This window comes from Carassius auratus, linkage group LG48F (genome assembly GCF_003368295.1).
Source record: "Carassius auratus strain Wakin linkage group LG48F, ASM336829v1, whole genome shotgun sequence".
NCBI lineage: Eukaryota > Metazoa > Chordata > Actinopteri > Cypriniformes > Cyprinidae > Carassius > Carassius auratus.
Window position 1 is genome coordinate 1,664,013 of NC_039300.1, and position 21,087 is coordinate 1,685,099.

Here is a 21,087-nt window from a genome sequence, read left to right on the forward strand (position 1 = left end):
CCTAGAAGGTTGAATGTATGTAACTACAAATTAAATAAGCTAATTATTCATGGTATAACTAAATTAATTAAATAATAATGCATTATATGTTTGGAAATATTTTTCAGATTTAATTGAATAACTGCATTTTTCAGTCTTCTCTCTAACTGCTGTAGTTTTGTGACTCTGAGGTGAGTCTGAATCAGTGGATGCACAGCTCTGTTTCTCACAGATGTTGCTTTATCATTCTCACTCACAGCAGTGAGTCACCGCACACTTCAGCAGTTTTTACACTCGTGTTTGCCGTTCCTGAAACCGTATGTGTGGACGCTAGGCCCTCTTAGACAAACAAAACTATTCTTCAAATTGTGAATGGATGATGTAGAGAAACGGAGCGAAGGGCGCTCCCCTGACAGCACAGCTGATTTTGACTGGAAATGACTGAGCTGGCTTCTCTTAAACCAGGAAGTAATCATTCATATAGTCAGCTGCGAGTTACATCAAGCTATTCTGAAGTAAAGAGTCAGAATTGTAAGGTTAAAATTGTCAGATGAAATTACTTTTTGATTTTATTTGATTTTATTTTTTTACTGATTGTGCACAGTTATATCTATTGGTAAATGGTCATTTACTGTATTTGATCTGCCATCCCAGAGCATCTCTCTGGTTTCTGTATGTGATGCTGAAACACTGATCTGTGTGTTTCTTACAGACTTATAGAGAGACCTGAGCAGGAGATCTCACTGGAGGACTTCCAGAACTTCCTAACTGAACATCAGAAGGTTAGACATTCACTTCTCATGTTATTACACTTGGCGTGTAAATGACGTCTGGTTTGTGTAATTGTGTGTGTGTGTGTGTGTGTGTCTTCAGGAGCTCTGGGCTACAGACAATAACAAGGTGCAGGAGTTCATGTTCCACTACCTGAAGGATCCTCTGCGAGAGATCGAGCAGCCATACTTTCATCAAGACGAGGTGATGCTTACATAAACATGAGTGCCAAGTGACTAATGCATTCTGGGTACACATTTTTTAAGTTCCCTGGGAATGAAACCCATAACTGTGCAGTTGCACACTTTAACCACATCACAACTTCCTGCTATACAGCAGTGCTGTGTGACCTCAGATCTTTGTTTGATATGCATAATCTGCTTCTATCTGACCTTAATTAGTTAGGTTTCAATTTCCATATGCTTTTAAAAAAGAAATATTTAAATGAGGTATATGCACATATTGAAGTTTCATGAAAAAGACTGAGCTTTTATTGTATTATACTGTTTTCATGTTGCATGATTCAATAGATGTGGTTAATATTGAGGGTTGCCTGAGCAAACTGTTTATATAAATGAGTTTCACACGTGTTCCACTTTTTTACTAATTGGAGTAGAAATTGTTACACACATACTGAGATTTGACTGCAGTTTTTGTAAAGCTTACTTTTAAACTGTTTGTAACTATAACTTGCTGTTTTAAATCGTGAACATCATGTTCTGTGTTTTGTGGTCTTTCTCAGTTCCTCACATACCTGTTCTCTAAAGAGAACACTATCTGGGACGTGAAGCTTGATCAGGTGAGGCCAGAGGACATGAACAACCCCCTGTCCCACTACTGGATCTCCTCATCCCACAACACGTGAGTAGAAGCATGACCAGTGCTCCCTCTAAACTACACACTGATGTGAGCAAAACAAAGAGATGGACTCCGTTCAGCTGGAGTCCGTCTGCTGCTCTTGTTTATTTTGAGTAACATGCAGTCCCTTTCAGAAACATGTCATTTCAGAAACATGCCGTCGGTTTCAGAAACATGCCGTCGGTTTTAGAAACATGCAGTTTCAGAAACATGCCGTCGGTTTCAGTAACATGCCGTCGGTTTTAGAAACATGCAGTTTCAGAAACATGCCGTCGGTTCAGAAACATGCCGTCGGTTTCAGAAACATGCCGTCGGTTTCAGAAACATGCCGTCGGTTTCAGAAACATGCCGTCGGTTCAGTAACATGCCGTCGGTTTCAGAAACATGCCGTCGGTTCAGTAACATGCCGTCGGTTTCAGAAACATGCCGTCGGTTTCAGAAACATGCCGTCGGTTCAGTAACATGCCGTCGGTTTCAGAAACATGCCGTCGGTTCAGTAACATGCCGTCGGTTTCAGAAACATGCCGTCGGTTTCAGAAACATGCCGTCGGTTCAGTAACATGCCGTCGGTTCAGTAACATGCCGTCGGTTTCAGAAACATGCCGTCGGTTCAGTAACATGCCGTCGGTTTCAGAAACATGCCGTCGGTTTCAGAAACATGCCATCGGTTTCAGTAACATGCCATCGGTTTCAGAAACATGCCGTCGGTTTCAGAAACATGCCATCGGTTTCAGTAACATGCAGTCGGTTTCAGAAACGTGCCGTCGGTTTCAGAAACATGCCATCGGTTTCAGTAACATGCCGTCGGTTTCAGAAACATGCCATCGGTTTCAGTAACATGCCGTCGGTTTCAGAAACATGCCGTCGGTTTCAGAAACATGCCATCGGTTTCAGTAACATGCAGTCGGTTTCAGAAACGTGCCGTCGGTTTCAGAAACATGCAGTTTCAGAAACATGCCGTCGGTTTCAGAAACATGCAGTTTCAGAAACATGCCGTCGGTTTCAGAAACATGCCGTCGGTTCAGTAACATGCCGTCAGTTTCAGAAACATGCCGTCGGTTCAGTAACATGCCGTCGGTTTCAGAAACATGCCGTCGGTTCAGTAACATGCCGTCGGTTTCAGAAACATGCCGTCGGTTTCAGAAACATGCCGTCGGTTCAGTAACATGCCGTCGGTTTCAGAAACATGCCGTCGGTTCAGTAACATGCCGTCGGTTTCAGTAACATGCCGTCGGTTTCAGTAACATGCCGTCGGTTTCAGAAACGTGCCGTCGGTTCAGTAACATGCCGTCGGTTTCAGAAACATGCCTTCGGTTCAGTAACATGCCGTCGGTTCAGTAACATGCCGTCGGTTCAGTAACATGCCGTCGGTTTCAGTAACATGCCGTCGGTTTCAGAAACGTGCCGTCGGTTCAGTAACATGCCGTCGGTTCAGTAACATGCCGTCGGTTTCAGTAACATGCCGTCGGTTTCAGTAACATGCAGTCGGTTTCAGAAACATGCAGTTTCAGAAACATGCAGTTTCAGAAACATGCCGTCGGTTTCAGAAACATGCCGTCGGTTTCAGTAACATGCCGTCGGTTTCAGAAACATGCCGTCGGTTTCAGAAACATGCGGTTTCAGTAACATGCCGTCGGTTTCAGAAACGTGCCGTCGGTTTCAGTAACATGCAGTCGGTTTCAGAAACATGCCGTCGGTTTCAGAAACATGCCGTCGGTTTCAGAAACATGCCGTCGGTTTCAGAAACATGCCGTCGGTTTCAGAAACATGCAGTTTCAGAAACATGCCGTCGGTTTCAGAAACATGCCGTCGGTTTCAGTAACATGCCGTCGGTTTCAGAAACATGCCGTCGGTTTCAGAAACATGCAGTTTCAGAAACATGCCGTCGGTTTCAGAAACATGCCGTCGGTTTCAGAAACATGCCGTCGGTTTCAGAAACATGCCGTCGGTTCAGTAACATGCCGTCAGTTTCAGAAACATGCCGTCGGTTCAGAAACATGCCGTCGGTTTCAGTAACATGCCGTCGGTTTCAGAAACATGCCGTCGGTTCAGTAACATGCCGTCGGTTCAGTAACATGCCGTCAGTTTCAGAAACATGCCATCGGTTTCAGTAACATGCAGTCGGTTTCAGAAACGTGCCGTCGGTTTCAGAAACATGCAGTTTCAGAAACATGCCGTCGGTTTCAGAAACATGCCGTCGGTTTCAGAAACATGCAGTTTCAGAAACATGCCGTCGGTTTCAGAAACATGCAGTTTCAGAAACATGCCGTCGGTTTCAGAAACATGCCGTCGGTTTCAGAAACATGCCGTCGGTTTCAGTAACATGCAGTTTCAGTAACATGCCGTCGGTTTCAGAAACATGCCGTCGGTTCAGTAACATGCCGTCGGTTCAGAAACATGCCGTCGGTTTCAGAAACATGCCGTCGGTTTCAGAAACATGCAGTTTCAGAAACATGCCGTCGGTTTCAGAAACATGCAGTTTCAGAAACATGCCGTCGGTTTCAGAAACATGCGTCGTTTCAGAAACATGCCGTCGGTTTCAGAAACATGCCGTCGGTTTCAGAAACATGCAGTCGGTTTCAGAAACATGCCGTCGGTTTCAGAAACATGCCGTCGGTTTCAGAAACATGCAGTCGGTTTCAGTAACATGCAGTTTCAGAAACATGCCGTCGGTTTCAGTAACATGCAGTTTCAGTAACATGCCGTTGGTTTCAGTAACATGCAGTTTCAGAAACATGCAGTCGGTTTCAGAAACATGCAGTCGGTTTCAGTAACGGACATATTTCTAAGAGAAACAATAATCACGTTAACAAAATCTTCCCTGTAAGAATATATTTCCACATCATGCACTCCAAAATTCTTATTCTTGTGTACAAACATCTTATTAACCAAAGACATAGTGTGTGTGTGTGTGTGTGTATAGTGTATAGTGTACATAATGAATACAGTATATGTGTACACACACTCTAAATCATGAATGTCTTGCCATATCAAAATGTACCCATCAAATAGATGTCTTGCTTACGTCGAAGTTTTGGCTTCCTAATGTTCAAAACTACAGTAAAATGTTGAACAACCAGCAGAATATGCAACTTGAACAAGATAAGTCATCTATGAAAGTGTATTGTGTGTCTGTCAGTGACCTGTAAATGTGCAAGGGAGCGTCTGAGCCTGAAAATGGCAGAGGAGTTGAGAGATTTCTATATGTTTTCATACAGTATGGCATTGAAGACTGATGACGTGTAACTATGGTACATTGTGTACTATTTGCATTCAGTGCATAATTGATTTGAAATACTAGCTTTTGGTTTCTTTCGTGACTTCAGAACAATTAGGGTAGATTTTTGTGAAGATTATAAAATAGTATTATTTTTACTAGATTATAAAGCTGTTAGGTCTTTTAAGGGGAAATGGTTAAAGACTGACAGAATGGAAAGAATCCTTTAACGTGTTTGTAAAGAATATGTTTGTGGCGTTCATGAACTGTAGTAACGGTCAGAGGTGTAAGGTGTGTGTTATGTAGGAGCTCAGACGGGCCCTGACGTGTGTGTGCTTGTATTTTTAGCTATCTGACGGGAGACCAGTTTTCCAGTGAGTCGTCTCTGGAGGCGTACGCCCGCTGTCTGCGGATGGGCTGCAGATGCATCGAGTGTGAGTGCGCTCAGCCAGACGTTATTAATGTTACACACACACAAACATGCATGGTGATAATAAAGATATTTTATATTGAACAATGTATGTGTAATGTATGTGTAAGAGTTTTTTCTCCCAGTAGTAATACTGTCAGGCTGCACTAGTATGACACGGTGTATTCACATTTTATTTGTTTTAGTTGGTGAATAATAACATGCATTTCCTGCTGTTATAGTTCTAGGTTCTGGGATAAAACAAAACAAATCTGAATTTAAAATACTTGTTTGCTTATTCTGGTTTGTTTGGTTGGTTCTTTAGGTTTTTGTTTGGTTTATTTGCTTCTTTTTTTTTTTTTTTTTTTTTTTGGTTTATTCATTTTATTTGTACGTTTGTTTCTTTTGGTTCATTTTCTTGGCTGTTGTGGTTTTTGTTTAATTCTTTTTTTTTTTCATGTGTTTGTTTACTTTTGGTTTGTCTCATTTGTGTCATTTGTGTTTAATTCTATTTGGTTTATTTGCTGCTTTTCAGTTGTATGTTTTATTGGTTTAATTCTGTTTGTTTTTTTGTTTAGTTTTTTCATGAGTTTTCTTCCTTTGGCTTGCTGATCTTGGTTTTTATTATTTTTTTATTTAACAAACATACAGTAACAAACAAGCAAACAAAAAGTGCAGAAATGTATAAGTTATATTTATTTATTTTAGGAACTGAAATTTGCTGAACTATTTATTTTTTAGAACTATCTGTAGCATAGTATCTGTGGCACGTGAGAGTGTTGTTGTGTGTCTGGCAGCGGGCTGTGACGTGTGTGTGTGTGTGTGTGTGTGTGTGTGCGCTGTTTTTGCAGTGGACTGCTGGGACGGTCCTGATGGGATGCCTGTGATCTACCACGGTCACACCCTCACCACCAAGATCAAGTTCTGCGATGTGCTTCACACCATCAAAGAACATGCCTTCGTTACGTCTGAGTGAGTGTGGCACTTCTGTGTGTGTGTGTGTGTGTGATGTTTTAATAAGGGACTCATTGTTACATGTGTTTGCACGCAGCTATCCCATCATCCTCTCCATCGAGGACCACTGCAGTATTGTCCAGCAGAGAAACATGGCCACTTACTTTAAGAAAGTGTTTGGAGAGATGCTCCTGACCAAAGCGGTGGACATCTCGGCCGACGGCCTGCCCTCGCCCAATCAGCTCAAGAGGAAGATCCTGATCAAGGTGAGAGCCCATTGGCCACATGACAGGAAATGCCATTTTGTAGCGGTTTATGATCAGATTTTCTCAACTGAGCACCTGGATTGATGTGTTCAGCACAAGAAATTAGCCGAGGGAAGTGCGTACGAGGAGGTCTCGTCTTCAACGCCCTACTCCGAGAACGACATCAGCAACTCCATCAAGAACGGCATCCTGTACCTGGAGGATCCCATCAACCACGTGAGCGCACCTGCATCCGATTGCACACAGACTGCGTAGTTAAAGCTGATGGCAGGCTGTTGAGGCTCATCCTGGATGTTCACTGTTGTCTTCACAGGAGTGGTATCCTCACTTCTTTGTCCTGACCAGCAATAAGATCTATTACTCTGAAGAGACGTCGAGTAATCAAGGGAACGAGGATGAGGAGGAGCACCGAGAGGTGAGGCACTGCTGATGTAACTCATGTTTTCAGTAGGGTAACGCTCATTCAGCTGCTTTCTAATAAGTGCTTTATTATCAGTGATTTGCTCTTTTTTTCTCTCTTCTGTAAGAGAGAAGAAATAAATGCATGCATGCACCGTTTTAAGGCAGCTTTAATCGCCTTTTTGGTAACTTCATGACTTAACTGACGACCTAATTAGGACACTGCATGCTCGTAGTTTATTTTGTGCTTTAATATGAAATGATATACAGCGTGCGCCACTGCATTTGTGCGTGCATTTGAAGAGCATGGGCTATGAGCGCAGTATAACGGCTGACAGGACAGGAGAATAGTCACACGGCCTGACAGGTGACCCTTACTGTTGACTCCTGGTGTTGTTTAGGTCTGTAACAGCATGGACCAGCATGTGACGGAGAAGTGGTTTCACGGGAAGCTGGGAGCGGGGCGTGACGGGCGTCAGATCGCCGAGCGTCTGCTGTCGGAGTACTGTCTGGAGACCGGTGCGCCGGACGGCTCCTTCCTGGTGCGGGAGAGCGAGACCTTCGTGGGAGACTACACGCTCTCCTTCTGGTAACAGCAGCTACTTCAGCTGATCCTCCTCCTCTCAGAGCAGCGGTGGACTGACTTTGTACTGGAGAGCATGCAATGGCTGTAAGATAAGAGCGCTCCTGTTTGATTTTGTGACCGTTTGCTCTGCTCAGGCGGTCTGGACGGGTTCAGCACTGCAGGATTCACTCTCGGCAGGAGGCCGGCAGCCCCAAGTTCTACCTGACGGATAACCTGGTGTTCGACACGCTGTTCGCACTCATCACACATTACCAGCAGGTGCCTCTGCGCTGCAACGAGTTTGAGATGAAGCTGACCGAGCCAGTGCCACAGACCAACGCTCACGAGAGCAAAGAGTGAGTCCTGCATCCACCGCACATCTGGCCTGCTGATGGCCGAAAGCACCCTTTCATTTACTCACCCTCATGTCCTTCTAACTGACTGATTTTCTTTGGTTAAAGGATATTGATAACCAGACCGTTTTGACTGCCATTGACTTCCAATGCATAGACAAAAAAAAAAAAAAAAAAGACATTTCTGTAAATGTGACCCTGGAGCACAAAACCAGCAATATATATTCGTAGCAATAGTCAAAAATGCATTGTATGGGTCAGAATGATAGATTTTTCTTTTATGGCAAAAATCATTAGGATATTAAGTAAAGATCATGTTCCACGAAAATATTTAGTAAATGTACTACTGAAAATATATCAAAACAAAATTTTTGATTAGTAATATGCATTGCTAAGAAAGACATTTGGACTTTTTTTTTTGCACCCTCAGATTTCAGATTGTTAAATAGTTGAATCTCTCTGTAGGACTGGTAAATGAATTGACAAGAATTGACATTTTTGGGGTGAACTGTCCCTTTAAGAATAGGGATGATATGAGAGTTTTACTCAAAATGATCTCAGACTTTTATTTCTGATGTGACCTACAATGAATCATGCATCAGAAAATTATAATATACAGTACTGTTGATTTATGTTTTTAGGAACGGCAGCCCAGAACAATGCAGAAAAAACATATGTTTGAGTTATTTCACAATAAACCTATTGAAATTGTACCCTAGTTTGTGCAGTACATTTAAATTGTAGAAAGGTTGCATTTTATGCATGCAACATCCTATTACTGGCAGTCCCTGACAATGAACCAAGGTAAAGTGAATATAGTTTAACTACAGTATTTGTTGGTTACCACTACAGTAAACATGTTTTAACTGTGTGTAAACAAAATAAGACCTAATAAGTTTCAATTGAGGCGTACTGAATGTTAAAATGTGTTTTAAATATAAAGTTAAGTGGATATTATTTCCCATTGTACTCTCAGTAATATAATAATTTTATAAATGTAATAATTTTAGATAATTTTATTAGTATCGATATCGATGATACTGGCCACTAAAAGTATCGGTATCGTATCAAAAACAAAGTGGTAAGTGGTATCGCCCATCCCTAATGATGAAACGGTTGAACTGTACGAAGCAGGACGTTTCTCAGTCGTAAGTGTCAAGTGTTGACAAGTTTCTCACAGCGTAGGAGACCGCGTCTCGGCATGATGTTAACCACACACATCTTTTGTGGGCAGGCAAGTTGGGGACGTAGAACGTGTGCAGACATTATTCAGATGTGTAACTTTGTGACATAGAGCCACAACAGAATAAGATTGAAATCCCTGATGACTCGGTTCGACAAAATCTTTTTTTTTTTTTTTTACAGACAATAACTTTGTTGGCTTCACAACTCTGCAGATAGTTTATGTTCACATGCTACATGACACACTGCATGAAAGAAAATAGTCAAAAAGGCATAATAGAGGCTCCATAAACTGTTATTTATTCCTGTGATGCACAGCTGTATTTTCAGCATCATTAGAAATGCCTTTACGGTCATTTTTGATCTTTTTAATTCATCCTTGCTGAATAAAAGTATTAAATCAAGTCTGTTGTTATCTATCTGTGTTTTATCTTCTGTGCAGGTGGTATCACGCGAGTCTGTCCCGCAGTCAGGCGGAGAACATGCTGATGAGAGTCCCGCGTGACGGGGCTTTCCTCGTTAGGAAGAGAACTGAAGTCAACTCTTTCGCCATTTCCTTCCGGTGAGATCCAGACTCCTGCTCTCATGTGTCTCTGTGTCTCTGCAGCTCTTCTCACTCTCTTCTGTGTCTCTCAGGGCGGAGGGCAAGATAAAGCACTGCCGCGTGCAGCAGGAGGGACAGACGGTGGTTTTGGGCACCTCGGAGTTTGACAGTTTAGTAGATTTAATCAGTTACTACGAGAAACATCCACTGTACCGTAAGATGAAGCTGCGCTACCCCATCAACGAGGAAACACTGGAGAAGATCGGCACTGCTGTGAGTCACCTGCACTACATGAGAGCTCACATCCAATCTGTGATTCAGCAGAAGTCTGTCCTCACTTCCTCACCTTCACGGTGTTCCAGCCCTCAGGGACTTTCAGAAAACAAGATATTTCGGTAACACTTTATAATAACTGCATGCTATTAATCATTAATTAAGCATTAGGAAACAGTAAATTCATCATTTATAAAGCATTAATAGACATTTATAAGCAGTTTATAAATACAGATATAAATGCTTTATACCTGATTTAAAAGCATATCTATAATGTATTTAATAATAGTTTTTTCATACTTTATTGATGATCAATTTATCATTTCTAAATTAAGTATAGCATTATTTACACACCAGTTATTAAGGAGTTGTCAGTAGTTCATAAGATAGATCACTTAGAAATTGTAAGTAAATGATTAATAATCTATTTAAATGTGCATTCATACATCTTTTTATTCAGACATATAGTAATAATTACTTATAGTGTTAATAAATGGTTTATTAACATGTATTTCTACTGTAAGTCAGGGTTAATTCATGTAGTCATTAAACATATGTAGTTGTTAGTTAACTATTTTTGTGAGCTCATCTAAAGTAAGGACTATTTATGCCTTGTAAAGCTTTTACAAATGAGATTTAAAGGCTGTTAATATTCCTATGTTCTGTATCACTGTGTTGTGTTTGTTTCCGTTTTTTGTTTAGAAGATAACTGAGCCTTTAAATATCCTTTATAAATGCTTTACAAGGCATAACTAGTCCTCACTTTAGATGAGCTCACATAAATGGTTAACTGACCACTACTAAATGCTTTATAACTACCTGAATTTACTACATTTCTTGTGATCTTATGAATCACTGGCAACTCTTAAATAATTGGTTTGTAAAAAATGCTATACGTCATTGAGAAATGATAAATTGATCATGAATAAAGCATGAAATTACACATTATAGATATGCTTTTAAATCAAGAATAAAGCATTTACATCTGTATTTATAAACTGCTTATTACTGTCTATTAATGCTTTATAAATTATGAATTATCTGTTTACTAATGCTTAATTAATGATTAATAGTGTGCAGTTATTATGAAGTGTTACCGATATGGTAAAAGAGGATTTGTAAACCACTGACAAAAAAAAAAGCACTTCTGTGCATTTCTCTAAATATAATTTATGTTCCACAGAAGAACGTCAGGTGTTCAGTTCTGGTTTGAAAGGAGAACAGAAGGACAGGATTGTCATGTTGGGGTGAACTGTCCCTTTAAGGATGCACCAGTAACTCCACTGATAACAGAGGACTAATTTAGCTAATCAATAAATCATCCTGTGTTTAGTTAACTTCCTTCAGCTGTTTGGTTTGACTGGTGCGGATAGGTTTTAGTATGCGGTTAGCCTGTAACCAGTATCTGGAGAACACCCCTACAGAAGATGCTCACTGCACACAGACATGAGTGAATCTAGCTGAAACCCCCACATAGGGCTGCATGATATTGGTGAATTCATACGTCGCAATATCGATGCTTACCGATCTTACATATCGAGCTGGGATCGCTTGGGTTGATGTAGTTTCCGGGAGTGTACAGGTCTATATCAGTTCACCACACGAAAGAAGTTCATCCCTAAATATAGCTTCACATTTAGATAACACTTTCTTTTTAGGACCAATTCTTATTATTAACTAGTAGCTTACTTTCATGTATATTATAGGTATAGTGGGTGTTTATTAGTTCTTATAAAGCACATATTAATGCCTTATTCAGCACGATCATATTTTAGTTCCCTTAATCTCTACCCCATACTGAAACTTAACATCTATCTTACTGACTATTAATAAGCAGCAGATTTGGAGTTTATAGAGGGAAAGGTCTTAGATAGATAGTTGAGAGTTGGACCATAATTTGTGACAGAAATAGTGCAGTAATTGAGCTTGTGGTTTTCAGATGTACCTGTTCTCTGTGGCTCCGCTGCTCTTCCTGTCAGGTGTTTGTGTGGACCGATCAAGTGAACGCTCCTTCTCTGTCTGTCTTGCAGGAGCCTGATTATGGGTCTCTGTATGAGGGACGTAACCCTGGATTCTACGTGGAGGCCAATCAGATGCCCACGTTTAAGGTACCTCTGCTCTCCAGCTGCAGAACGACTTCCTCATGCTGCTGGGTTCAGTGTGTGACGGTCCTGTGTGTGTGTGTGTGTGTGTGTGTGAGCAGTGCACAGTACGAGCCATGTATGAATATAAAGCCCAGCGTGATGATGAGCTGTCCTTCAGTAAGAACGCCATCATTCAGAACGTGGACAAACAGGAAGGAGGCTGGTGAGTACAACACACTCTCAGTATACAGCTGCCAGTTCAGCAGTCAATACACACACACACACACACACACACACATATATATATATTTGGACTTTATTTGGTGCAGTGTTTTTTCAAGGTTTGTTCAGAAGCTACACGAGTCAACAAAACATAAAAACACACCAAAGCTAACTATAAGAGCCCTGATGTGGCGTTCACCAGACTGAATAGTGTTGATGCGGGTCACAGCGAGTGTCTTGATGTGCAGATGGTAGTGTGCACACTCCTGAGGGAAGATCTGATGGGTGGAGAACACACAGCTTTATGTTGAGGACTGAAGGATCAACACAATATTTTCCAACACTGTGATCAATGCCATGCGCTGTTTGATTCTCTAACATTAACATCTCCCTCGAGGCTGATTTCCTTGTCAAAGCCTAGTTTTACTTCTCTGTCGTCCAGTCTGGAGGAGCCTGTAAATAACCGTGTGTTTGTGTTTTCCCGCTCAGGTGGAAGGGAGACTATGGCGGCAAGAAGCAACTGTGGTTCCCTGCGAATTACGTAGAGGAGATCAGCCCGACGGCCGTGGAGCCTGACAGAGCTGTGAGTGGAGCGTGTGCGTGTGCGTGTGTGTGTGTGTGTGTGTGTGTGTGCGTGCTGGGCTCCAACCTTTACCCCTCTTCTCTCTCGCTCTTGCCCCGCAGGCCACAGAGAACAGTCCTCTCGGAGACCTCCTGAGAGGAAGTGTGGACGTGTCTTCCTGTCAGATCAGTGAGTGACTGTGTGTGTGTGTGTGTGTGTGTGTGTGTGAGCGCTCCTCTTCCCTGGTACACACTCATCACATCACTGTCCCTAACAGAGACTCTCTCTCTCTCACACAAACACATTATGTTTGAAATTAGAGGAAACATAAATAAAATAATCATGAGTTGTTGTTTTTTTTTGTTTTTTGTTTTTGCTGTATTTAATTTAATTTTTTTAGCTATTTACCTAATATTTCAGGAATAAATATAAATCTCTCTCTCATATATATATATATATATATATATATATATATATATATATATATATATATATATATATACAATTTGTTCAGTATAATTTATTTACTATTCAAGTTTTTGGTAATTTTTAATGTTTCATTTCATTTTAATTATAGTGAAAGTTTTAGTAATTTTGTTGTTTTTGTCATTTCTATATGACTTTGCAAAGTTTTTTCTAAATAAAAATGATAATGTTAATTATATGAATGTATTTTATTTAGATTTTATTTTTTTATGTTAATATTTTATTTATCGATCTAATCTTCCAATTTAGTGCATTTAAAAAAACTGAAACAGGTTTATTTTTTGGCTAGCATCGCCAAACCCTCTTATTTTTCCACTCTTCAGTTAACTTTCATATTGAGGCCTTTGTTTGCCCATGGATTGAGTTAATTCACTGTGCTGCCATGTGTCAGAACAGAAGTATGTTGATTGCAGGAGTTGTATCAGGTTTGCTAGTTTAGGCAGAGTTGGGTGTTGCTCTTACACTGTTGCTGTGGGTTAAAGTGATCTCGCCCCACTCCCCGGATCACTATTTTAACAAAGGGGATCCCCAGCAGAGGGCTGGTTTAGTTCCCCAGACCTGGCATGCGGTCTGATGGTTGGTGTGTGTGTGTGTGTGTGTCTCTGTTGCAGTGGTCAGGGCAGAAGGGAAGGGCAGCAGACCGTTCGTCTTCTCTCTGGTGCCCGTGGCTTCTCCTCGCACCGGCCCGGTGCTGGACATCGCAGCCAGTTCACAGGAGGAGCTGAAGGACTGGGTGATGAAGATCCGAGAGGTCACCATGACCTCTGAAGCGAAGGTCAGCTGATCTCTCCTGCTCCGCGTCACCAGCTGTTAAACCTCTGCACCGCTTTCTTGAATGCCTGCGTTTACAGATCATGTGATCAAAGAGATCTAAAATGCATGCCGTTCTTTGCTTTCGGACATGTAGACTGTATGATATTGTTTATGACTAATGATTATTTGTTCTCCGTCAGCTTGAGGAGGGTAAAATGATGGAAAGAAGAAAGAAGATTGCTCTAGAGCTGTCAGACCTGGTCATCTACTGCAGACCCGTTCCTTTTGATGAAGACAGTAAGACCTCACGAACTCAACATGACTGATTCAGACTTTATATAAACTTGAACACTTTATATAAAATCACACCAGCTCTCATTATTGAATGAGTGCAGGACTACAACGGTTTTATTTGTCTGTTTTTATAAACCTGCTGATGCTCAACTTCAAGTTAAGTTCAGTGTACTGGCATCACACTCGCTGTCTGTCCCAAGAAAACCCTCTTCTCATGGGGGTCTTAAACGCAGTGTTTCCCAAACCTGTTCCTACAGACGCACCAACCGTACACATTTGTGTCCCTCAGACGATGGGGCAAATAAAACCCTGCTTATGTAGCTCCTCAACATAAACCCTGAAAAGATCCTGTGTCTCTCACAGAAATCGGGACGGAGCGGGCCTGTTTCCGGGACATGTCCTCGTTTCCCGAGACCAAAGCGGAGAAGTATGTGAACCGCATCAAGGGAAAGAAGTTCCTGCAGTACAACCGTCTGCAGCTCTCGCGGATCTACCCTCGCGGCCAGCGCCTGGACTCGTCCAACTACGACCCGCTGCCCATGTGGCTGTGCGGCAGTCAGCTGGTGGCCCTCAACTTCCAGACCGCAGGTGCGCACGGGGCCACAGCTCTCTCTTCTGCTCCGTCTGCATCCTGGCATTTCACAGTCTGACTGTTTGTCTGCAGATAAGCCGATGCAGATGAACCAGGCGCTCTTCATGCTGAACGCCAGGAGCGGTTACGTGCTGCAGCCGTCCATCATGAGAGACGACAGCTTCGACCCCTTCGACCGGCTCTCTCTGAGAGCAGTGGAGCCCATCACGCTCTGCATCGAGGTACACAACCGCTACACGGGGCTCTCTGGTCCTCATTCGCCCTTCTACAAGTTAAGGCCTAAAAATATCAGAGCAGAAAGACTTAAATTCATAAAATCATGGCATTGAATGCTGTATGCACAACAAAAAATGTCTCGTTTTCGAGATACATTTACTTGAGATGCAATCTGAACATGTGAAGTCTTGTTTTCTGAGAAGTTAAAGACAATTAAGTGAGATTATGCTTTAAAGAAAAATATTTGTCAGTAGGGTTTTCCCTTCGAATAAGAGGGACAGTCCACCGAAAAATGAAAATTAGCCAATCACCCTCAAGCCATCCTAGGTGTATTTGACTTTCTTCTTTCAGACGAATCCAATCAAAAATATATAACAAAACATCCTGGCTCTTCCCAGCTTTATAATGGCCGTGAATGGGTGTTATTTTTCAGTAGTCCAAAAGAAGTCCAATAAAGTGCATCCATCCATAATAAAAAGTGGGGGTAAAGAAAGTCCACCAGAAGGGAATCCATGCTGTTCCCAGCGTTTTATTAGACACATACAGCGTCCGAGTGGAAACGGCTGATTAGCAAATATTGATCGTGTGAAAGTGACCAAATAGTTGCAAATGACAGACACTGAACGCTGGTGTGTTTTAAGGTTTTGGGAGCACGCCACCTGCCCAAACACGGTCGAGGTATCGTGTGCCCTCTGATCGAGATCGAAGTTTGTGGAGCAGAGTATGACAACGCCAAGCAGAGGACGGACTCTGAAGGTGAGGTGCATACCACCACCGAAGAACAACTGCTTTAGGGGTAAGAGGCATCACTAAAAGATTTCCATGTTTTACTCCCAGCGGACAACGGGCTGAACCCCACCTGGCCCAGGAAACCCTTCCGATTCACCGTGTGCAATCCCTCCTTTGCCTTCCTGCGCTTCGTGGTCTATGAAATCGACATGTTCAACGACCAGAACTTTCTCGCCCAGGCAACGTTCCCCATCAACTGCCTCAAAACGGGTACGGCTCACCTTTGTGCTTTCCTAGGGAACGTTGACTTGGGCCGTCCACACTCGGACCTGCAGAGTTCAGCTCCAGCTCCTCCCAACACACCTGAAGGTTTCTGATTAGCAGCTAATCAAGGTTCCTGGGAATACTAGAAGCTTCCAGGATGAGTTGGAGCTGAACTCCGTAGGACGTCATCCTTTAAGGAATGTAAAAAACCCTGTCTGTGTCTGTCTGTAGGCTACCGGTCGGTCCCGCTCAAGAACAGCTACAGCGAGGATCTGGAGTTGGCGTCCCTGCTGGTGCACATGGACATCGCCAGAGGAAGGGTGCGCATCAGAGCATGTAGAAACGCACCTTGGTTAATCGACTGTATTGTGATGGTAACCTGGTTTGTTCTGCAGCAGGAGAACGGCGAGACGTCGGCGGGGGCCGTGGCCATGCAGGTGGGTCGGGAGCGGATGGGGGACTCCAGCTCCGTGTCCTCCATGTCCTCCATGTCCCCCCTGCCCTCGTCTCCGGGCCAGGCGCTGGGATACCGCGGGAGGGAGGGCTCGATCGAGGCCCGATACCAGTCCACGCTGGAGGACTTCAGAGTGTCACAGGAGACGCTGTTGGACCAAGAGAGCAGGAGGTACGCTTGGTTTAAAGATGTTAAGTTTACTTTTTTTTTATGAATTTTTAGTTTGAAAGTGCCCTATTATGCCATTTTTACAGTTCCTAATATTGTTTTGGGAGTCAGATTACAATAGATTACATGCATGCAAGGTCAAAAAACGCTTTCGTTTTCTCAAAATATGCATTTAATATCACTTCATTTTCCAGCGATTCTGAAACAATTAGTTTGAAGTAGTTCTGGGATTCAGTCTCTAAACCGCTCCCGTCTGTGAGCCTGCTCTGCTCTGATTGGTCAGCTGGCCCAGTCTGTTGTGATCAGAAACGCTACGCCTATTTCAATATTTTATATTTTGAAAGCTCAATAGAAAATATAAACATGTATTATTTATCATAATTACAGTTTGTGGTTCAGTGGAGCAGGATACTGATCGATCTTTCAACAGCAAGTGTTTTGTGACTCTCGCGGTAGAATGATGTGTTTGTGGGCGGGGTCAAGTTGTTCACGGCTGGCCAACGTAGGACATAGGCGCGCATTATGCAAATGTGTGGAAAGGGATTTGAATAACTAGCGTTTAGGCTGTAGAGAATCGATTCTTTCTTTTGGGAGACAATAACTTTATTTATCTTGCACTGTCGGCTTTGCAGATCGTTTATATTCATATACAGTTACATTACACACTGCATTAAAGTCAGTACTGGAAATGGCATAATGGGGCACTTTTACAAAAACTGCTTAAGTATCAAAATGTCCTAACTTAGTTAAGGGCTAAATGGCTTCCACCAGACACGGCATCAGAGCGATTAACTGAAATTAACTTCTCTTAATCTACATGAATGACTCGTTTAATGTTCAGGACTGAAACGCCCGAGTCTCTCCTGGCTCTTGGTGTTTCTCGTGTAGGCTTTCAGTTGGCACAAGCAAGAAAACTTTCTCTCGCACAGTGTAGTGCTGTTCATCGGTCGTGAATAACTTCTAGAGGTTGCCAGCATTTACTGGACTGTCGACTAGCTTTGACTAGTTTTGTTCACTGCTGATGCTTCCTGTTCAGAAATGTGCATGCCGATTTTCAGATGTATATTGTACTTTTCCAGTCACTTGAAATCCAACCGACTGGTTGCCACTAAATATACTGCACGGGAAACAAAGATCTAGTGATGGGAATATATTAATAAATCACTTTCTTTCCTGTATCTTCTACTGTCTTTCACCGGAAGTAAAATTACTGGTTGACAGTGTGGGGGAAAGTTACTATTGAAAGTATAAAATTACAATATTGCGTTACTACTCAAATTATTTTTGAATAATTGCGATATTTTTTATGAAAAGGAGTGCATTATTACTTTTGCACTAACTTTTCTCATCTGTGCTGGGCTTGCTTGTTTTTAATATACAAAATAAATAAAAAATCTATTTTTGGTAAATGTTGGCTCAAACAAGCCTTTCTGCTCTGCTGCTGATCTGGATTGCATGAAGAATAAGAAAGTTCAACTCTTTTCAGCAAATAAAAAGACATTTTTGTTATTTATGTGGTTGAATTGGATAATCGAAGGTCAGCAACAAAGACATTGGTTAGTAAAAAGGGATTGAATACATAAAGGATATTAGTGTTATTTCACACATTTAACTATTGCAGGTTTGCATCATATTCTGAGTTTGCTTTGCGCCATTTTTAATTCTGAGGAAAACTGAATCTGTTTTTGTGTGAGTGAGATGAGTAAATGCATGTTCACACTGAGTCTAGATCTACAGTAACATCATGATCAGAAGTCAGACTAGATGGTTGTGTGATGTGTGTGTGGTGTTTGTGTTCTCTGGCAGGCTTCGCAGGGCTCGTGTCAGCGCAGACAACCGTGTGTAAACGAGCGGCTGAGCGCACGACAGATGGACGGAGCGGACGCAAGGCCAGCGACAAGCTTCCTACAGAGCTGATGATGTCAGGGACTGCCGTGAAACCCGTTTCTGTGGAAGTGGTCATCGCCAGTGTTTTCGGACAGGTGTCCTCTCTCTGTGACGAGTGGCAGAGGGGACTTGTGGAGCGTGAACGGAGCTGCGGCTCATCGACAGAAATGAACAATTATCTGCTTCGCTACAATCTGAACCTGCGGCGGACGGGACGGGACGGGGGTGCTCTGATCTCAAGGACAGCGTTTGGGTGGACGCCAAAAAGACAGTCTTTAAAAATTGAAATTGGGGGTTGTATCATTCATCACTTTGAAACCGATTCCAGGTTAACATTTATGGAGTAATAATACTTTTTATTTACTCTGTCTCTCTGGCTTATATATAAATATATAAATGTGTGTGTGTGTGTGGTTAGAAAAACGTTGCAGCTGATCTGCTCTCAAAGAGCCTCTCACTCCAGATTTTGAATTCATTTCAGATTATTTTTATTATTTAAACCTCTGTTTTAATCTTTCATAATGTCATTTTTTTTCTATACGAGTATGTTTTTCACATGAGGGCTTGGCCTTTTTAATTGCGTGTCTTTCATTCTTGCTCTTTCTCTTCCTGCTGTCCGAGTGGACGGACTAAAGTGTTGGACACGTCCCAGGATGTGCTTGTGTTTTTGTGACGGGCAGGTGCCAGTATGAGAGATCTCTCTGAGCTTCAGGAAGACATTCTTCAACATTTAACAACCTCTATTTTGCTTTCAAATGAAATTATGAAGTTATCAAGTGACCAGAGAGTGTTTTGTTTTGCCAGTCTGCACGGGAGGTCTTGAATTCACAAAGCGCTCCGCTGGGGGTTTTGGGCTATGAGAGATTTGTGGAAACATTGTGTATTTAGTTTACAGAACAGAACTTGGACCATCTCATTTCAGACCGTTTTATCCGTCTAAAACCATTTCTGTGATTCTATCGTTTACTGTTCCTCCACGTCTTGTTCCTGAAGGCTCTTTATTATGTATTGTCTTATCAGATAAAATAGGGAGGACATTTAATGTATGATTTAGTAGCACGTTAACCATGTGTGTTTCAAGAAAGCCAAAGGTAGACTGGTAATTGGGACCAAATAAGTCTGTCTCATTTCATTGGGTTATAGTAGAACACCCTGAGTATTTTTGAAGTAAGGGCATTTTGGTCAGTCTTTCTTGTGCCAAGCTGTCTAGTTTTGTGTTGTCAAAGTATTGCCCTAATACAGATCATACGTCATTGATTGATAAACAGGCTGAGACTGCTAAACCTCAGTATTTACAGTTGATGTACAGTAAAAACAAGGCCATATTTATTGTAGCTCTGGTAAGTTTCACAGTCCTCTTGTTTAGCCAGTAGAGGTTGAGATGTCACTGAACCGCACGCATACACAAGCCATGTAGTTCTGGGAATCATTTCGTGTCTAACAGCCATATACAGAAGCCATTGTGATGCTGTCGCATTGCTTTTCAATCACTGATGCTTTACCTGCCTCTGTTTGATCATGGGATCCCAGGTGTGTTTTTACGGAGAGCTTGTTTGCCTTTTTCCCCCCTTTTTTCCTTGTGGATGCTACTAGGTTGGTCACCATTGTCGAGTATTTATTTGGTTCTGTGCATGACAGCTCAGAGTCTAAAAAGATGCTCCAGAATTTACTCCTCAAATTATAATGTTACGTTGTTGAATTAATCACGTTGTTGAATCAAGCTAATTAATTTGAAAATTGTGAACGAGGGGCATTTTAACACGGAGGGACGTGCAATTCAAGCAACTGGCTTGTGCCTTTGGATGCATGCATAAATTGTCATTCCTCTTTTTTTTTCTATTCTTTCGCAACAGTTAGTGTATAGCAATTGCATTACGCAATCTAGAAATATTACAGAAAACACAGGGACCATAATCACTTCCTGAGCTTTGAGAGGAAAAGACGCGGCCAGATGCCTTCACAGGGAATTTGTTCAAGTTCCCTTACATTTATTCCTAATTAGCCAACATTCCCTCAATGTGTTCAGTGTTAATCCCTGGAGCCCTTCTGTAGTCTGTAAATGAGTTTCTGCTATTCTCTTGCCTCATCATTCATGTGCCTTGGTGTATGTATACATGTATACATCAACGAAAGATTTCCCTGTTGGACATGTATGCCTTTTTCAATGCTTTCTTGCATCAGCGTTTTGTTACCAATGTTCTTATTTACAACCCAAGCCTTTTCTGTAATGTGCCTATGCTATATTGGAGGAAGTATACATTTTAATTTTGCTTTTCATATGAAACATAATCAAGCCTGAGAATAAACTACTTATTCAACAATGAGCTGTGATGTTTTTTACCAAGCCTGAAAAACCATGACCATTGTTTTTGTAATATTAAATTTATTCTGCAAATAGTATTTGTAAAAATCATACAAGCTGAAGCGTTCACACTGGTGAATCTGTTTTGACACAAATAATCATGACTTTAGGGAATATTTCCCTTTGACATTTCAGGGGGAAAAAAAACTTGCTATGGTATGGATGCTCATCTACAGCTTACAACTCAACCTCTCTGAGGTGCAATTATGTCCGTCATATTTTAAGAATTACAAAAGGGCTCAAT

At 41.9% G+C, this 21,087-nt stretch overlaps 1 protein-coding gene across 2 annotated transcripts in view; it reads left to right on the plus strand.

The window, feature by feature from the left end:
- Positions 1 to 20,802, plus strand: part of LOC113068656 (1-phosphatidylinositol 4,5-bisphosphate phosphodiesterase gamma-1-like) — a 34,185-nt gene extending 13,383 nt beyond the window's left edge. Inside the window, exons 9-33 of one of the 2 annotated variants that reach the window (XM_026241458.1) lie at positions 692 to 761; positions 853 to 954; positions 1,493 to 1,611; positions 5,174 to 5,259; positions 6,086 to 6,206; positions 6,286 to 6,454; positions 6,548 to 6,670; positions 6,768 to 6,869; positions 7,255 to 7,442; positions 7,574 to 7,774; positions 9,396 to 9,515; positions 9,590 to 9,770; positions 11,801 to 11,878; positions 11,974 to 12,077; positions 12,566 to 12,659; positions 12,761 to 12,827; positions 13,736 to 13,899; positions 14,078 to 14,174; positions 14,535 to 14,759; positions 14,836 to 14,984; positions 15,621 to 15,735; positions 15,817 to 15,978; positions 16,204 to 16,292; positions 16,368 to 16,597; positions 18,401 to 20,802. In XM_026241458.1, the coding sequence (XP_026097243.1) occupies positions 692 to 761; positions 853 to 954; positions 1,493 to 1,611; positions 5,174 to 5,259; positions 6,086 to 6,206; positions 6,286 to 6,454; positions 6,548 to 6,670; positions 6,768 to 6,869; positions 7,255 to 7,442; positions 7,574 to 7,774; positions 9,396 to 9,515; positions 9,590 to 9,770; positions 11,801 to 11,878; positions 11,974 to 12,077; positions 12,566 to 12,659; positions 12,761 to 12,827; positions 13,736 to 13,899; positions 14,078 to 14,174; positions 14,535 to 14,759; positions 14,836 to 14,984; positions 15,621 to 15,735; positions 15,817 to 15,978; positions 16,204 to 16,292; positions 16,368 to 16,597; positions 18,401 to 18,440 (3,196 nt within the window). In that variant the 3' untranslated portion in view covers positions 18,441 to 20,802. The remainder of the gene's footprint in view (positions 1 to 691; positions 762 to 852; positions 955 to 1,492; positions 1,612 to 5,173; positions 5,260 to 6,085; positions 6,207 to 6,285; positions 6,455 to 6,547; positions 6,671 to 6,767; positions 6,870 to 7,254; positions 7,443 to 7,573; positions 7,775 to 9,395; positions 9,516 to 9,589; positions 9,771 to 11,800; positions 11,879 to 11,973; positions 12,078 to 12,565; positions 12,660 to 12,760; positions 12,828 to 13,735; positions 13,900 to 14,077; positions 14,175 to 14,534; positions 14,760 to 14,835; positions 14,985 to 15,620; positions 15,736 to 15,816; positions 15,979 to 16,203; positions 16,293 to 16,367; positions 16,598 to 18,400) is intronic. The other variant, XM_026241459.1, reaches the window with a different exon arrangement.
- The last annotated feature ends 285 nt before the right edge of the window (positions 20,803 to 21,087 follow it).